This window comes from Onychostruthus taczanowskii, unplaced genomic scaffold (assembly GCF_017590055.1).
Source record: "Onychostruthus taczanowskii isolate IOZ18803 unplaced genomic scaffold, ASM1759005v1 scaffold2, whole genome shotgun sequence".
Taxonomy (NCBI): Eukaryota; Metazoa; Chordata; class Aves; order Passeriformes; family Passeridae; genus Onychostruthus; species Onychostruthus taczanowskii.
The window spans coordinates 4,841,069-4,856,668 of record NW_024499239.1 but is presented as its reverse complement, the minus strand read 5'-3'; the positions used below and the strand labels follow the sequence as shown (position 1 = coordinate 4,856,668).

The window sequence follows — 15,600 nt, the reverse complement described above, 5'->3', positions numbered from 1 at the left end:
TATAGTGTGTGTGTATATATATATATATATATATATATATATATATAGTATATACCATATAATGAAGAGTAGATTACCATAAGATTAATTAAATTGCTTTGTTGAAAGATACCAGCCCTGATGTATTTTGATGCAGTTAAACACTTAAGGTAACTGTTTTGGGAAAACAATGACATAAATTGCATGTATGGATCAAAGGCCTGGATTCTGGTGAGAAGCTAACAGTAACAAATAGTGCAAAACCACCCAAGCATAAACCCTCAAATAATGCTGTACATACAAGCAATGAAATCTTTGGATGTATAAGGGGAGAGTGTTGTGTAAGGCAAGGAAGTGACCCAGTCTTGTAAGGATGCTGTAAACTCATTCCCGGCAGTCTCATCAACACACCAGCAGTCCATTCACCATACCTAACACAACCCAGATTGTGTAGCATTAAATGCCCCTAAACTTTGCAACTTCTGAACACATCCCGCAGGTCTGAGCACCCCAGTCTTATTTTCCATCCCTTCCTGAGCCTGGTAAAAACTGCTCACAGCAGTGCTGTTCCCCGCAGACTCCAGCCATCCTCTGGCCCACTTGCTCGTGTTCCTCCTCTCCCCTGCTAAAGCAGGATCCAAAATGAAGCTGGTGAGTAGATGCAACTTGGGAAAAGGAAAAAATTGTGAAGGGACGGCACTAAGGACACTGTCTCTCAGTGGATCAGGGAAGGGGGACACAGAGCATCCCCACAATGCCAGCCGATGAAATCTGGAGACAATTCATCACAAGACACAAAACATCCCAAGAAACAGGACAGGAGGCAGTGAGCAGAAAGCAATACACAAGAAATTCCACCTGAATATTAAGAGCTTCTTTACTGGAACACACTGCCCAGTAAACACAATCCTGCGCCCTGAGCTCTAGGATGACCCTGCTTGCGCAGCGAGGTTGCACCAGATCAACGACTGTGGTTCCCTCCCACGTTATACATTCTGTGATTCTGTGACAAACCCCCAAGCCCCACTAATTCCTTAAACCTAAAGGTGTAAGATTTGCTATGGAAGGCAAAATCACCACAACCTTTAAAAGAACATCCATCTATTTATACAAAATGTAGACTCGAAGGATGTTCAGTTCACACGTCTGTCATACACAGCAGACCCAACACTTTCACCTAGGCCTCGGACCATGGGCAGCCTTGTATTCTTCAGAGGTTTTGAACGGTTTTGGAAGGTATTCCGGGGCTTCCTATGCAACTCCTGTATGGGACCTGTAGTGCCCAAGACACAGGAGGCCAGGCCAGTCCCCTCCCTCAGGAGCGAGCCTGCCCCAAGAGCCCCTCGAACGGCCCCAAGCGGGGCTGCGTCACAGCCTCCTCGCGCAGCCGGGGCTGCGAACCGCCGCCATGCTCGGCCATGGCACTCCGCGCGCCGTGCCGTTCCGCGCCGTGCCGTTCCACTCCGTGCCGCCCAGTGCCGCCCAGAAAGAAGGCGGCGGGAGGGTCGGCGGTTCCGGCGCAGAGCCGGGAGGCGGTGACATGGCGGCGGCGGATGTGCGTGCTGCGCCCCGCCCCAGCCCTGCCCCGCCGCCGGCCGCCCGGCCGCGTAGTCGGGGCGGCACGGCCGCCTCTCCCCGCGCAGCCGCCGCTCTGCCGGCGGCCGCCATGGAGGATGTGGGCTCGGGCGTGAACGCGGACGCGGAGGTGCGGAAGCTTCAGGAGCTGGTGAAGAAGCTAGAGAAGCAGAATGAACAGCTTCGCAGCCGCCACGGCGCCCTGCCCGCCGCCCCCGTCAGCCCCAAGCGCCTGCCGAGCGCCGGGCCCTCCTCGCCGCCTCCAGCCGCCTCCCCGTCGCCCGACGGCCGCTGTCTCAGCCCCAGGGCCGCCGCCCGGCATTCGCTCCCCGAGGAGCCCGGCGGTGGCGATGGGGGCAGCGGCGGCAACGGCCTCCTGGACGACGCGGCGGTGCTCAGGCCGGAGGAGCTTGAGCGGCTGGCCGGCTTCGATGAGGACGAGACCGGCTGGTGAGGAGGCGGCCGGGGTGGGGATGGGGCGGGGGCGGGTTGGTGAGGCGGCGGGCAGGGCTCCGCGTCCCCCTCCCCCGCCGTGCCCGGTGGTAAAGGGCTGTTTCCAGGCGCGTGCCTGACGTCGGAGGGGGTCTCGGGGCTTTGTGTGCGGAGGCAGCCTCGCCCTCTGGGCTGGGTGAGGGGCTTAATGAGCTGTGCCAGACGTACCGAAGCTGCCGGGGAAGGGTGTTTGGCTTTCCGCACACGGCGATAGGGCTCCCTGGAGGCCGCGGCTCTGCGCTGCTGCTGGCCGCGGTGGGAGCGTTGCTTCGGGGCACTCGGACACCGAGCGCGCTCCGGTGCTGCCGCAGAATCAGCCGTCTGTGTTTGCGGGAGTGCAGGCGGTGGGGAGGCGTTGAGAAACTTGTGGGGCATTTCTAGGGTACTTCAGAATTAGCCCACAGGTACTGTTTAGACTTCAGACAGGCATCAGGCACCTTTAGTGCCTCGATTTCTTTCAGCTGTAAAGGCAGCAAATGTAACACTTTTTCATCTCATAAACGTGTTGCCCTTAGGCGTTCTAATTTATTGCTAATGATGTAGGATCACGGTTTCCCTTAGGTGGTTCTTCGTTATAAATGGACTGCTTACCCTGCTGCTCCAGCAGAAACAGCTGCAGGTGGCTGTTTGCCTTGTCATTATTATACTTGAATGAGCTTCCACTGAGAATCAAGAAGACTTGCTGTCTCCAAACATCACACTGTCTCCAGCTGTCGTTTTGAAGCTTCCTATGACAGTTGTTGAGGGGCAGCCTCAGAGCTGCAGGAGAAATAGTGGGGAGGAGCACCGTGTCAACACCATGTCAGCAGAGAAATGCAAGGGAAGCATGTACAGGAACAAAAAGTGTAACACAAGCAAACTGTCTTGTGGCAGGACTGATTGTGGTCCATCTACAAAGGTCTCTGGAAACAAACATGCAGACAAATTTACAAAACAAACAAAAATATCTTTCAGAGTTAGGAACGCCTTTAAAAGTCCTGGACTGATTCCATGCATGAGCAATGTTTTAGTTGCTCAGGGAGGAGACAAGTGTGTGCACTTCCTTGGAAAAGTCATTTGCCTGACATTCAGCCTGATCCACTGGAGAAGTATGAGAGCATAAGTTTATTCTCATCCAGCACTAAATTAACACAAGGGATCGTGTCCCAGAAGATGAGTCTGTGCAAGGCAGCTACTCTTACTTCTCACTGTATGCCTTGTAATCTACAAGGGCCTACAGCCCTTGATGGAAATAGAATCTGGTAAATTTGCACAGCAAGTTTGGAGTGGGATGGCCAAATTTGTTAATGTCAGGAATTCTAGTGACAATAGATGTTACTGTTTTGTACATTCATTTTAAATCATGGGTAACATAATGAGTCTCTTAAGTGAATGTCCCGATAGAGTGTGTGGTGACAGGGGTGGCATTAGTGCTGTGTGTTTTTGTTGACGCAGTTTTGGGGGCACTCAGGGGACAGCCGCATGGTTCACTGAGCACTGCCCTTGCTGCTGTCAGGTGTTTGGCTGCCAGTTATTGTGGCACCCTCGTGTTTCTGTGCAAGTTCTGGTGCTCAAAAGGTTGCAAAACTTACAGGTAGTCTTTTGTACGTCTTCATTCTTTTACTAATATTTTGGCAACTATAATGCTGAAGTGTTTCAGCTACTAATTTTAAATCTCAGGCATGGGACACTGACTGAGACACAAATGCATGAAACCAAAAAAGCAATTGTAAAAATTTACTAATTGTCATACATATCACAAAATATGAATATGTAGTTATTAAAAAAAAAAGTGTTTTCCTGCTGTAGTTTAATATACAATTAATGATAAACATAGTTTGGCTAGATTGATGATTTTTTGTTCCAAAGTGCTTAATAAAAATGGAAATCAAGCTCTTGGAATTTCTAAACATCTTCTGTTTTAACTGTTGAGACACTAAATAGTCCAACTCCTTTTATTTTCCCATGAAGGTAAGATGCCTTTTTATTTATGAATTTGATTAATAGAGGTTATTGCTCTTGATGAAGTTTGAAATTTTCACAGGGCTAGTGGAGCAATCTAAAAGAAACAAGCCTGTGAAGATAGGAGGGTTTGGTGTAAGTGGATTTCCCTTAAACTGTTTCATAAAGATCTTGCTCCTGAGGCCTTGGTTATGCAAGGTCACTAATCAAATAATTAATCAACTGAAAAGGTAAATGTATTCAGTGAAATTTAAGTCTCATATCAACTCTTTGAGGTTCAAATGGATTGGATCACTACTGCTTAACCCAAAATCCTGTTTAAAATATGGGATTATTACACTGTCAAAATCCAATACCTCTTAGCAGCTGAGGACACCTCTTTTGGAAACAAACTAAATTTAAATTATTGTTTGTTCATAAAAATTTGATTCATCTTGCCTGTTTTGCTTGTCTACATATAGAAGTGAAGATTTGTCTTTACTTTTGATTTCAAAAGAACCTTGCTGTGGGCAGTAATAGGTAGTAAAGGGTGCTGGTTATCGCTGTTCTTTTCAGTTTTGTATAATACAGGTATTTTCATAACCCATTATGAAATTGTCTGCAGTCTTGTCATGGCAGAAGAAATAGTTTTCTTAACTGTTAAAATGACATTGGTTTACATTTAATGCTCACATGAGATTAGTGGCTGTGAATTTAAGACAGAACACTTGATACTGTAATTGAAATTGATACTAGAATGTGACATGTTTGCTTAAATCTACATTGTAGAGCCGATCAATTTATTTTTAGCTTTTAAAATGCATTTAGATAAGTATGCAGAAGAGAAGTGTAAAGTGAAAACGTAAGGAGAAGGTGGAACTATCAAAGCAAAGGAACTTTGACACTGCTGTTTTAAAAGCAGCCTTAGCTGTTAAAAGATCCTTACAGTATTAGTGAATTTTGGGATTGTTTATATTTTTGCTTGATTGTGTTTCTTCTCTGTGATTACTTAAATCAGATTCACTTCAAGTTTTAAACATTTTTGCATCAGACAATCTTCAAATTATTGGGTAAATTATTAAAAATATTTCAGTGAATTTAGATTGAGTTTCTTGTCCATATGCCTCTGAATGTCATTTAATGTTCTGAAACTTTCTTCCTGATAAGGTCCTGAAGGTTGCAGATGGGCACATCTGTACTTGCACACTGTACTGAGCTCTGCACAGACCCATGGGGACTTTGCTTTAGGCCTGCTGATTATTTCCTCCAGTTATCAGCAGCTTTTATAATCTACTCTATGGGTGTTCCTATTTAGTTGTTCTTGAACCAGGTTGCATTAAATTTAATTTTTTTCAAGTTCTGTCTGAATGAGTCTTTCCTTACTGATTAATGGAACAGACAATAGGGCAGAAGGGGTGACCAGAGTGGAGAAATCTTTGGAGAAGTGGTGTGCACCTCCTTGCCTGACTTGCTGGGTAAGGTTGGGTGTAGATGTGTTATCTAGATAACAGTGTGCAGCGTGGCTTGCCGTGCTGCTTTTAAAAAGAATTTATTGGGTCTTGAGTTTATTGCAGGATAAGCGTGCACACGTGGGCAATTACTGCAGAGTAGTTACTGTGCTGTGAATCCACTGTAACTTCCTTTGTGGTAACTTGTTGCATGGTCACTCAGCCTAAGCTCTCTGAGAAGTCTTGTTTTAAATGTGAGCAAAGCATGCAGTGCTTTTCTTTAAAATTTACTTGCAGCATGTGCATAAGCTTGCCGTGTATCTATTTTGTACATGTAATTGCTCAGCAAACTTCAGAACAGTTGCGTCCTCTTTAAATGACAGTGCTATAAAAACTAGTCTAGCACCCATGTTTTCATATCAGCATAAAAGTCTCCTTGCTAGGGTTAAAATAGCTGACAGTTGTCTGACCTCATTTACAAACAAAAGGCAGTTATTGTGTATTTAAAATGAAATTATTGGTGTTTTTTTTGCTAACTGAATAGCTAAAAGTAATAGTTTCAGTGTTTTTCAAGAGTTCAGATTGGTTGTGTATCCTGACTAGTTAAAATGGAAGGCACATACTTTGGCTTTATACTCACTCTCGTTCAGCAGCTATTTCTAATTTGCACCTGTTTATAATAGTGCAAGTTTCCATTCTAGCCATCCATTAACGTTAGTTGGCCAAGGGCCTGTTTGAGATGCACGAATGTTGTCTGTAGTGATTGTCTTCTGTCTCATATTGCTGATGTCCCTTGAGCACTAGCATTGTTTTGGAATCCTGGTTTGCCATAGTGAGCTGGTAAAGTATACTGTGACTGTTTTAGGCTAGAGCTCCACCTGAATGAAATCCCACTGCTGAAATTACATTGCAGCATTTCCTGTCAACTGTTAAATTTTATTGTATTAATGTGGTTTAGGCCCCTTGGAAGCCAGACAGATTCTGATCAATTTCTGTTCCACGCTGTACATAAAAGAGAAACTGCTGCTTTTCATTTTGTGGCAGATAAAAAGTCAATTTGATTTAAAGTTGTTGGGGTTTAACCAAATTCAGATGACGTCTTCACAAACTAGGAAGATAATATGAAAAGAAGCATGTAGGAAAAGCAAGGGTTATGGAAGTTGTCAGTGCTATAATGAAAAACAACAGGTAACATTAAATAATACTCACTTTGATTATTGTCTTTGAGATATCCATATTTGTTGTGAAGCAGATATTAGAGGACTGGAGGAAGAATCCTGAGGAAGAACTATTTCAATTTCTGACTTTTTTGTGATAATTATAGCTTTTAAACATGCTTGATATTTAGATACAATGAAATCTTTGATATGGGTTTCCTTTACTGTCCTAATGATATTCCTGAAATTTACTACATAATCATGTCTTGTTTAGGCATGATTCACATTTCTACTACTTGTAGTTTTTGGTAGAGCTCTTAGGCATAGTCATTAAACGGAATTTTATTTTGGAACACATTTATTAGGACCCAGAACTACTCAACTTTTCTCTCTTCAGTGTAAATATGAGCAAAGCTATGTTTGAGCACATACGCACTAACAAATTTCTTATGAAAAGCTTCTCAAGTAATGGACAGTTGTGCAATTTGTGTGATAATTCTAGAGAAGCTACATGATGGTGGTTTTGATGGCCCTTTTCCAACACAAACGTGTTCTTCTGGATGAGGAAATGAATAATGGCAGTAATTTCCAGCAACTAGCCAGGGCACAGCTGACTATCGTTAATTGCTGGGCACAGAAAGATAGTTGTGTGTGAAATTGCACTTTGCAACTTCTTGGATATTCTTAATTCTACTTAAAAATCACATTATGTAAGTGAGATGTGCCACTGTAATAAGAGACTGTCAAAGCCTTTTTGTAGTATTCATATCCTGGAGTTTATATTCATAGACTGGAGTTTGCTGTAGTTTGTGCAATCTCTTGGAACTGGAAGTATTCTGTGAAGTAGAGCTGAAAACTAATAATTGCAGGCTAAGCAATGTGTATCTCAGTCGGCCACAGCTGTAGCATGGGAGTATTGTGGGGTGGGGAGAAGGAAAGGAAATCTGTGGGTCACGTAAGGGCAGGGATGTCACTTAATTTTTTGATTGATTTGTCTTTCAACCAGAGATACTTTTCATATCTTTACCTGTCCATTCAAAATCTGTCTTAAGTTTTAACATGCTTAAGCCACTTCAGATAGGGTTTCCTGAAACTTAAATTGTCTTAAAATAGCTTAGATTGACACTGTTGTGTTTTAAATTATCCGTTTCCAAGACTGTCCAGTATTATCATTTCCTAATTTATGTATTTTCAGTAGCTTTTCACTGTGGAGTTTCCTTGTTGTGTTTTAGGGGTATTGCTTAGTGATTTGTCCTTGGATTTCAGCTTTTTCTCCTCATCATGTCTTCAGGTTTTTAATCTTGCTTTTGCATGCATCATGTTTTGTGTGCTCCCATTTAATTTCCTTTATTGTACCTTCCAGTTTTTGCTTAAAGCTAATGTAGCTAAAATAAATGAGCTCTAACTTCAGATTCCTTCCACTTGCCATCTTTCTAATTAAGATTTGTGACTTCATGTTCATCTGCATGTTTGCCCTCACTCTTATACTGAGCAGCGGAAGGACTTTGATACAAAAAGACACTTCATTTTTTTCCGAGTTAGAATTTTGGCTTCTTGTTTCATGCCTGTGGCAACTAGCCTCTTGTATTTTAATGCACTGGGAGGTGTTCCTCAGGTGAGGTAATCTGTACACAGATATGCCACTCCTACTGCAGTGCTGTGTCCTCTTTCTTCAAAGCCTTTTCTGACTCATGTGTGTCCCAGTGCAACACGCTGCAGCTTGCCCCATTTGGCTGACATCATATTTGCTTGTAGTCACAGGAGTCTTCCAGCAAAAGCTCTGCCCTTTTCTGTGCTGCATCTTGCTGGAACTCATCAGTAGAGCCCCTGGCTGCTTTCAGCCTCAGGTTGGTGCTGCTGTGGTGTGGTTGACTAGTGAGAGCCAAAGGAAGGAAATATTAATGGCTGCAGCAGAGTCATAGTGTCTGGTCTTCTTAGTGTTGTTTCAAAGTAGATCAAAGCTCCTGAGCACCCTTAATATACCATTTTGTTCTGCTTTACTTGATGTCACTGAGTTGTAGAGTCTTTACTCTGTTGTGGAGAGATTGGAGTGTATGTTTCTGGTGTGTTAACATTTGTAGTATGGGTGGCAACTGTAAGTTGTCAGCTTCTTCAGTTGTTTTTAACTTCCTGTTTTGAGAGTTGATTTACAGTGGTTAAACATGTCTGAAGTTATTCTGGTAATCTTCTGTCTTGAAGTTGCTGTACTGCCAATTAGGGCTGTTGTGTTGCTGTAGAATGCATTGACAGGTACAAATGGGATCTGTTCTGGAAGGTTCTTTAGCTAAAGAGGACCTATATGATTTGGGTCAAACAGTTTGACAAAGAAGACCACTTAGCTGTGTGAAGTTACTTCTGCATGCTCCATGTATCTGTTCTTTTTCTGATGTCGGGAAAAGAGGAAGAGGTAAATAGAGGCATCCCTCTGATTCTTAGCCTTGCCCTTGGTCCTTTTGGTTTTTGTAAAATCCAAGTTAGGCAAAGCAAGTGGAATTAAGTCAGTCTCAAGACCTGAGATTCGCTGTTCATTGTTAGGTGGAATATTAAGATCACTGCTTTATAGTGGGACTTCATAATTGCATGATGTGCAAGAAACTGCCCTGAAAGAGCTGTTTTGTCACTGCATCAGTGTACATGTGTGTGTTGTAGTGGATGGAGCTGCATGAAATATGTATGTTGTCAAGTTCTGTCTTTCCTTGAAGTTCAAGTTGTGAAACAAAGGTTGACAAAGGAGAACAGTTGACTGGGAAGAGATGGGGGAATATGCAATATATATTTGGTTAGAAAAGGAGGTGGAAAAGAGGGTGTGAGATTGGATTGCTTCAGTAAATGAACTACTTGTGAAACAAATGGAACAGTTGGGAATTCCTGAGAAGAATGTGTTGAAGCTTAGAATATCAGGTAGAGTTTTGATTAGAACAATCTTGGAGGTTTGTTGAAGGTACCCCTTTTGTGTGTTCCTCAAAGAGGAACACACTTTAATTTCTTGCCTTTTATACTGGCTGCTACTGTAAACTGAATGTGCATGGAACTTCTCAAACACAGCAAGGCATATCCAGAGAACCAGGAGTGAGTCTGGCCTGTACTGAGCAAAAGCTGGCCTTGTTGCCTTTGATGCCTCTTTGCATTGTGTAAACATACCTTAGGACAGAAGGAAGTGCAGGCGAGTACTAGAAAGACAGTAAATTCAAAATGTTGTTAGAGAGATAATAAATGTTAAACATTGCTTTTAACAGTATGGAGATGTCATAGAAATTACAGAAAGTGGCATCATTGTTTGCACAACTGTGAAAATTGAGTGACTTGTGCTTTTCAAGGATCTTCAGGGCTATAAATACATGAAGGGCTTCTAGCTTTTCTTTTGGGCTGAGTGCCCAATTGTAGGCATTTCTACAAAAGCAGTTATGACAGCATGATTTTAGCCAAAGCATAAACCCCTTGAAATACAGTAAGTGTCAGTGACTATTTGGTTTATTACAAACAGCTTCATTTTTATTTTCAAACCTGGCAGCTGACAAATATTTTCTCACCTGGATCTGCAAGCATAGCTTGCTAATTTCAGTGTTACAGGGAAGAGTGTTTTGAAGCTCGCTCTTAATAAAGATCAGTGAGTGGTGGTTTTATAAACATAAGCTTTTGTAAGAAGTGAACTTAATGGTAGTAATTACAAAAAATCTCTGAAAGCTATTATAACACAAACAGTTCGTGTTCTGGAATTACAGAGGAGAGATGATATAATCTTGTAGAGAGAAAGTTGTGGGAAATAACTTCTGTGTTGCTAATGTCATTGGCATAAAGAGAACAACTTTTGCTGTATATTTTGTACAGAAGCATGTCTGATTAGACTGTCAGATGTTCCTAAGTGATGCTGTGTGGCATACAATACTATTCACTTGGAATATGAAGTCTGTCATTACCCTAGAAGAAACACTTGTTTTGCTGATTCTACACATGCATAATCTGTAGTTAAGAGTTATGTCTTGCAATTCACTTTTGTCTTCTGCTGAACCACATTTCCAAGTTTAGTTCTAGTCCAAAGTAAGGCTGAAAGTTGCCTGTTTTGAATGCGTGGTTGGTTATGACTTTTCCCTCCATCTGTCTGTTGAGGGAGAAGTTTTCAGCTAAATTTCTAGAGTTTTTAAACTGGACTACTACTTTGTTCTGTGTTCAAAGACAATTAAAAGATCAGGTGCTAGGATAAAAATAATAAACAAAAATAAATTGTTTATTGTTCAAGGATACTGAAACAGTAGTTGTGTTTTGTGTACTTTAACACTACTCCTTGGCTATTAAGATGCTTATTGCTTCCTTTGTTTAGGAAAACAAGAGTTCTCTATTGCATAGTGTTTTATTTCTTTGAGGTGAATCTGAAAAGATTAATCCTCATTTGTGTGTTTATGTGACAGTGAAATTGTCCATATATGTAATGTGTCTGAAGTCTTTGGTAACCATGTGTTATCACTGTCATACTTTATCCAAAATAGTTAATTTTAGTGTCAAATCTGTCCTTTCTTTATCTTTTGGGATTGTACTATAGTGTAGACAGAGTATAAAAACAGAAATAGCATACTCTGTGGTATTCTGTTGCATGTCTGATCTTATGCTCATTTTGTCTGTCCTCATAAATTATTTTTCCTCTCTTTTCCAGGTTATATACATCTCCAAAGAAGAAACAGAATCCACTGAAAAAAAGTGTTAATCCATTAGTTTGGTGCAGACAGGTATTGGATTACCCAAGTCCTGATGTTGAATGTGCTAAGAAGTCACTGATCCACAAGCTGGAACAAACAATGTCAGGTGAGTTTCTGCACACTGAAATCACTGGGTTCTATGTATTTATTTTGAACAGCATCAAAATTAGCTAATGCTTGTGAGATAAAACATCTATCAGTTACTTGTGTCTAAATCTTTCATTATGGTTTACAAAGTCATTAATTCTACTCATTTTACTCATATGAATGAAATAGAAGAAGGCATGAGATGATGAGGCGTGATTTCAGAGTTTTGTAATACCTGCATAGTTTGGTCTGATGTTTCCAGGAAAAGCCAATGTTTTTAACTCAAAAGTTTTCTCTTTTTTTTTTTTCCTAATAGAAGAATTTAAAATATATTTAATAATATATTTTTAAATATATTAAGATATCACAATTGTTAGGTGCTTGTCAGTATGTTAGCATGAAACTTGGTTTTCTGCTAGATTACCTATTTTACTTCATCTAACGAAATGGAGGTTTAAGTTTTTTAATATTTTGGGGAGATGATAATGATTTCTTCTCCTCCCATCCCCAGTAACTTGAGACCTAGTTACAGTCAGATTTCAAAAAAATCCAGAATTTATGATTCTTCCTTAATACTAATTAGTTGGTTATATTCAAAACTGGAGAGTGTTTGATACTGTGAGAATGAAAGTCTGCATTCTCTATCTTTCTATTACCAGACTTTTTAATGTCAAACTAGCAGCAAAATGCTGAAGGTCTGATTAGAATTCTCTGTCCATCTGATTTGTTGCGTTGTTTTGTTTCTTTGCTGGAACCTATTTTGTTTTGTAATTATGCTGAGAAAACTTACTTTCTTGGTATTAATAGCTATTCTCCTTCTGTTCCACCTTTTTGTAGTCTGCTACTGCTACATATTAAACTGCTATCTTCAGGAATGACAGAATGGTTGGACTTGAGCTAAGAGTGTATGAACACACAGTTCCAGGAGTGGTTCCAATGGCCACCTCCTTTCCGTGCTTATACGTAAACTTTGTGCTGAGTTTATTTGACTGTGACTTCTTTCCAGTCCTTGTATTGTTTTCTGGAGCAATTCAGTCTTTATTCTGGTTTGTACCGAAACTGTTCTTAATAAAATTTGAATCCGTTCTTTATTCTTATGAAAATTGTGGGCGTAGTGGTGGAAGTCCTTCAGTATGAGTCACCCTGAATATTTCCCTATTTCTTGTGCTTTTTTATGCTGCCTGGACAAATGTCTATTAAAAATTTACCTGAACAGTTAACATGATGTATGACTAGATACAGGCAAAAACTGAGATTCTGAACAACAAAAAGCACTCACGTCACAGGGATTTATGAAGGATGATACAGATTTGGGAATCTGAATACTGCTGAGTATTTATGAATGGATAGTAGTTGATTGACAAAATTCTGTTTGTGGTTTAACTTCTTTCAGAACTGAGTAGAAGTCTTCCGGAAGTACCACTAATTCTGCTACCCACAGGGTATCTTTAAAAATCCATAGCTGAAGCAGAATGGCAGGAAGCTTCTCTGTGAAATGGATTCATTTGAAAGTTCTAACATTCCAATTATGTGTTTTCTCTTTTTTTGTTTTCCCCTAGATCTGTGAATCTGCTTCTGTCAGATACTTGTAAGAATAACACAATTCATTTATAGTTTTAATTGGTGGAAATACCAGTGGTAGAAAAGATGGGCACATGCTGGTTAGAGCAGATTGCATGTAAAAATGAATTTCCAACAAAACAGAAAATTGTCTTTCAGTGCAACCAGCCTCCTTTAAGAATAAGGGTAGCAGGGAGCTCCACTGGAGAAGACATGTAGTATTTCCTGTAACTTTGTGTGTATTTCCTATTCTCAACTTCAGGAGTATCGTGTAACTTGCATTTTGCATAGTACTTCTATCTCATGGAGCCATCACTTAACCTGTTACTAGCTACTGGTTCAGTACATAGATTCTAGTTCCATTCTCCATGGATAAGGCTTTTCACACAGCTGTAACTTTTTCCTGAATCCTTGCTGATACTTCTTTTGCATTGACTCTTTTTACATTGGTAGTTCTTGTTGTTAGGTCTTTCTAATCTTAATATGTTTTCCTCTTTTTCAGTCTCAAATGCTCTCTTGTATTTCTCATTTTCTTCTTCCATCATATTTTTCATTGCTTGACAATAAAGGAGGGATGAGGAGCTCTCAGCTCCATGCTATTGCTAGCAGTTACTGATGCACAGTGCCTTGTCAGCAGTCAGGTTTACAATTGCAGGGCAAGTCACGCTCAGTGTTGGAAGTGTGTTCAGACCAGAGGGAACTTTAGGTATATTCTGCACTCAAATTTTCCTATTTTCTACAGCAAAAGAGAAATTCGTTACCATTTCAGCAAAAACATAACTAAAAGGAATTAGATGCTGCATACTGTTTCTGAATGTTATAAAAGAAAATTGACATTAAAATAAACTTGCTGATTATCAACCCTCCCTCTGGCATTTTGAAAGCTAATGTGTAATCTTTTGTAAGCTAGTGTTTAATGTTAGGATCATTTTAATGCTAAAATGATTATCTGTCTTGCTAGTTTTGTCTGACACTCCTAATAAAGACCATATCTCTATTTGTAAAAATAGCAGTGTCTTCCTGAGCCACATAAATCCCTGTTGGAAAACCTTTAGTAGGAGTTCTGGTCCATAAAATGGGTTTGAATCCAGATTTTTTTTTTTTGTCTGGGAAAATGTACTGTGTTGATGAAGGTTCACATTAGCTATGATGAAAACTACTGTGTGTATCAAGTCTCACCACATACAGGAGCAAAATTTTTACATGTAGCAAAATCGTGCTAAGTTTCATCCAAAAGAATCTGTGTATGATCAAATACTTTGTATCATTATGGATGTATACAAAGAGCCTGTTTTGAAGACTGTACAGTAGTAGAATTGTTTTCTAATGTGTGATTAGTATTTTAAAATACTTGTCTGTGTAATAAATACAAAAGAAAGAACTGTTGTGCAGAATTAACATTTGAGGGATTTTTAATGACATTTTTCGGCAAGAGATGAAAAGTAGTTTTTTCCTTTTTGGCATGAGAACAAAGATTCAATTGGAATAGATGCTTGGGGGTTCCTTTGTGAATGCTAGAAGTTGATATCAAAGGCCTCATCATAATCACCCAGAACAGAGTGAGTTGTAATTACTGGCTTTGTTTACGGAGCTTTGTAATCAAATGGAGGTTTTCCCTTCTGACACTCAAAATAAACTGAAGACACCTCATGAATACTTGCTAGAATTTAGTGAATTCACAACTTGCTGAAATTAACGCATGTTGTTTAAGACTTGCAGTGGAAGCTGGAATGTAAACCTTTCATCTTCATCTATAACTCTTTTCATTCTAACTCAAACACTGGTAATATTAACTGGTTTGGAAAGGATGCAATTTTAGGAATGTGAGATGCAATTTTAGGAATTTGCTGCAAAGTCAGCTTTGATTTCTGCTGCTTTTGCCTCTGTGCTGTATTCTGCCATCGGCTAGGTTGGATGTTAAGGTTTTTTTTGGGGCACTCTTATTAAAAACTGGTTAAGTGATGCAATCAGTTAAAATACTCCTGATATTTTTTAACTTGCATCTACTTTAGTAAGTCAGATAATAGTGCAGCCCCACCAATGTTTGCACGGACAACTGAGGACGTAGTGACCAAGAGCAAAAGGGAGAAGGCAAAGCTTTGCTGGGCTTGGCTGCTGAAAGCAGCATTTCATGCGACTGTAGTCTGTTTTGGCTTCTAATGTCAAAGCAACAATGATTTTTAGTAAGGAAATTTGGATTCCTTTCCTTTTTTTTTTTTTTTTCCTGTCCACTGCTTTCAGTAGCGTAATTCTTACTGCACTCATTGAAGTCCCTTTTCACTAAGAGAAATGTCACACAATATTTTTTAATAGCTTACTTTCAGCAGCTGGGTGAGCTGCAACTAAATCTAATCTGGGTTTACATAACATCAAGTTGGCATTTCCAGCTTTTCATCTTAACATTTTGCAGTTTAATTTGTCCTTATATACATTTCTGCATTAATATACTTCCAGCAGTGAAGGAACCGATTTGTAGCAAAAGTGTCTAAATATCTTCTGGATCCCACTATCCCTGTAGCTGAAATTCCATTTTCTGTTACATTTAAAATGTAAACTTTTGAACATAATAGTTAAGTAACTAAACAAATAAGATACCTGACAACCAGCAAAATTTCAATATCATACTGTTCACCACTGGTAATGTTCACCAGTGTTTAAAATTAATCTGGAAATATTTCAACATTGAAACAT

The 15,600-nt window shown here is 40.2% G+C and overlaps 1 protein-coding gene across 3 annotated transcripts in view; it reads left to right on the top strand.

The window, feature by feature from the left end:
* Positions 1-1,554: 1,554 nt before the first annotated feature.
* Positions 1,555-15,600, top strand: part of SLAIN2 (SLAIN motif family member 2) — a 33,417-nt gene continuing 19,371 nt past the window's right edge. For all 3 annotated transcript variants that reach the window (XM_041402586.1, XM_041402585.1, XM_041402587.1), the window contains exons 1-2: positions 1,555-2,004; positions 11,220-11,368. In XM_041402586.1, the coding sequence (XP_041258520.1) occupies positions 1,646-2,004; positions 11,220-11,368 (508 nt within the window). In that variant the 5' untranslated portion in view covers positions 1,555-1,645. The remainder of the gene's footprint in view (positions 2,005-11,219; positions 11,369-15,600) is intronic.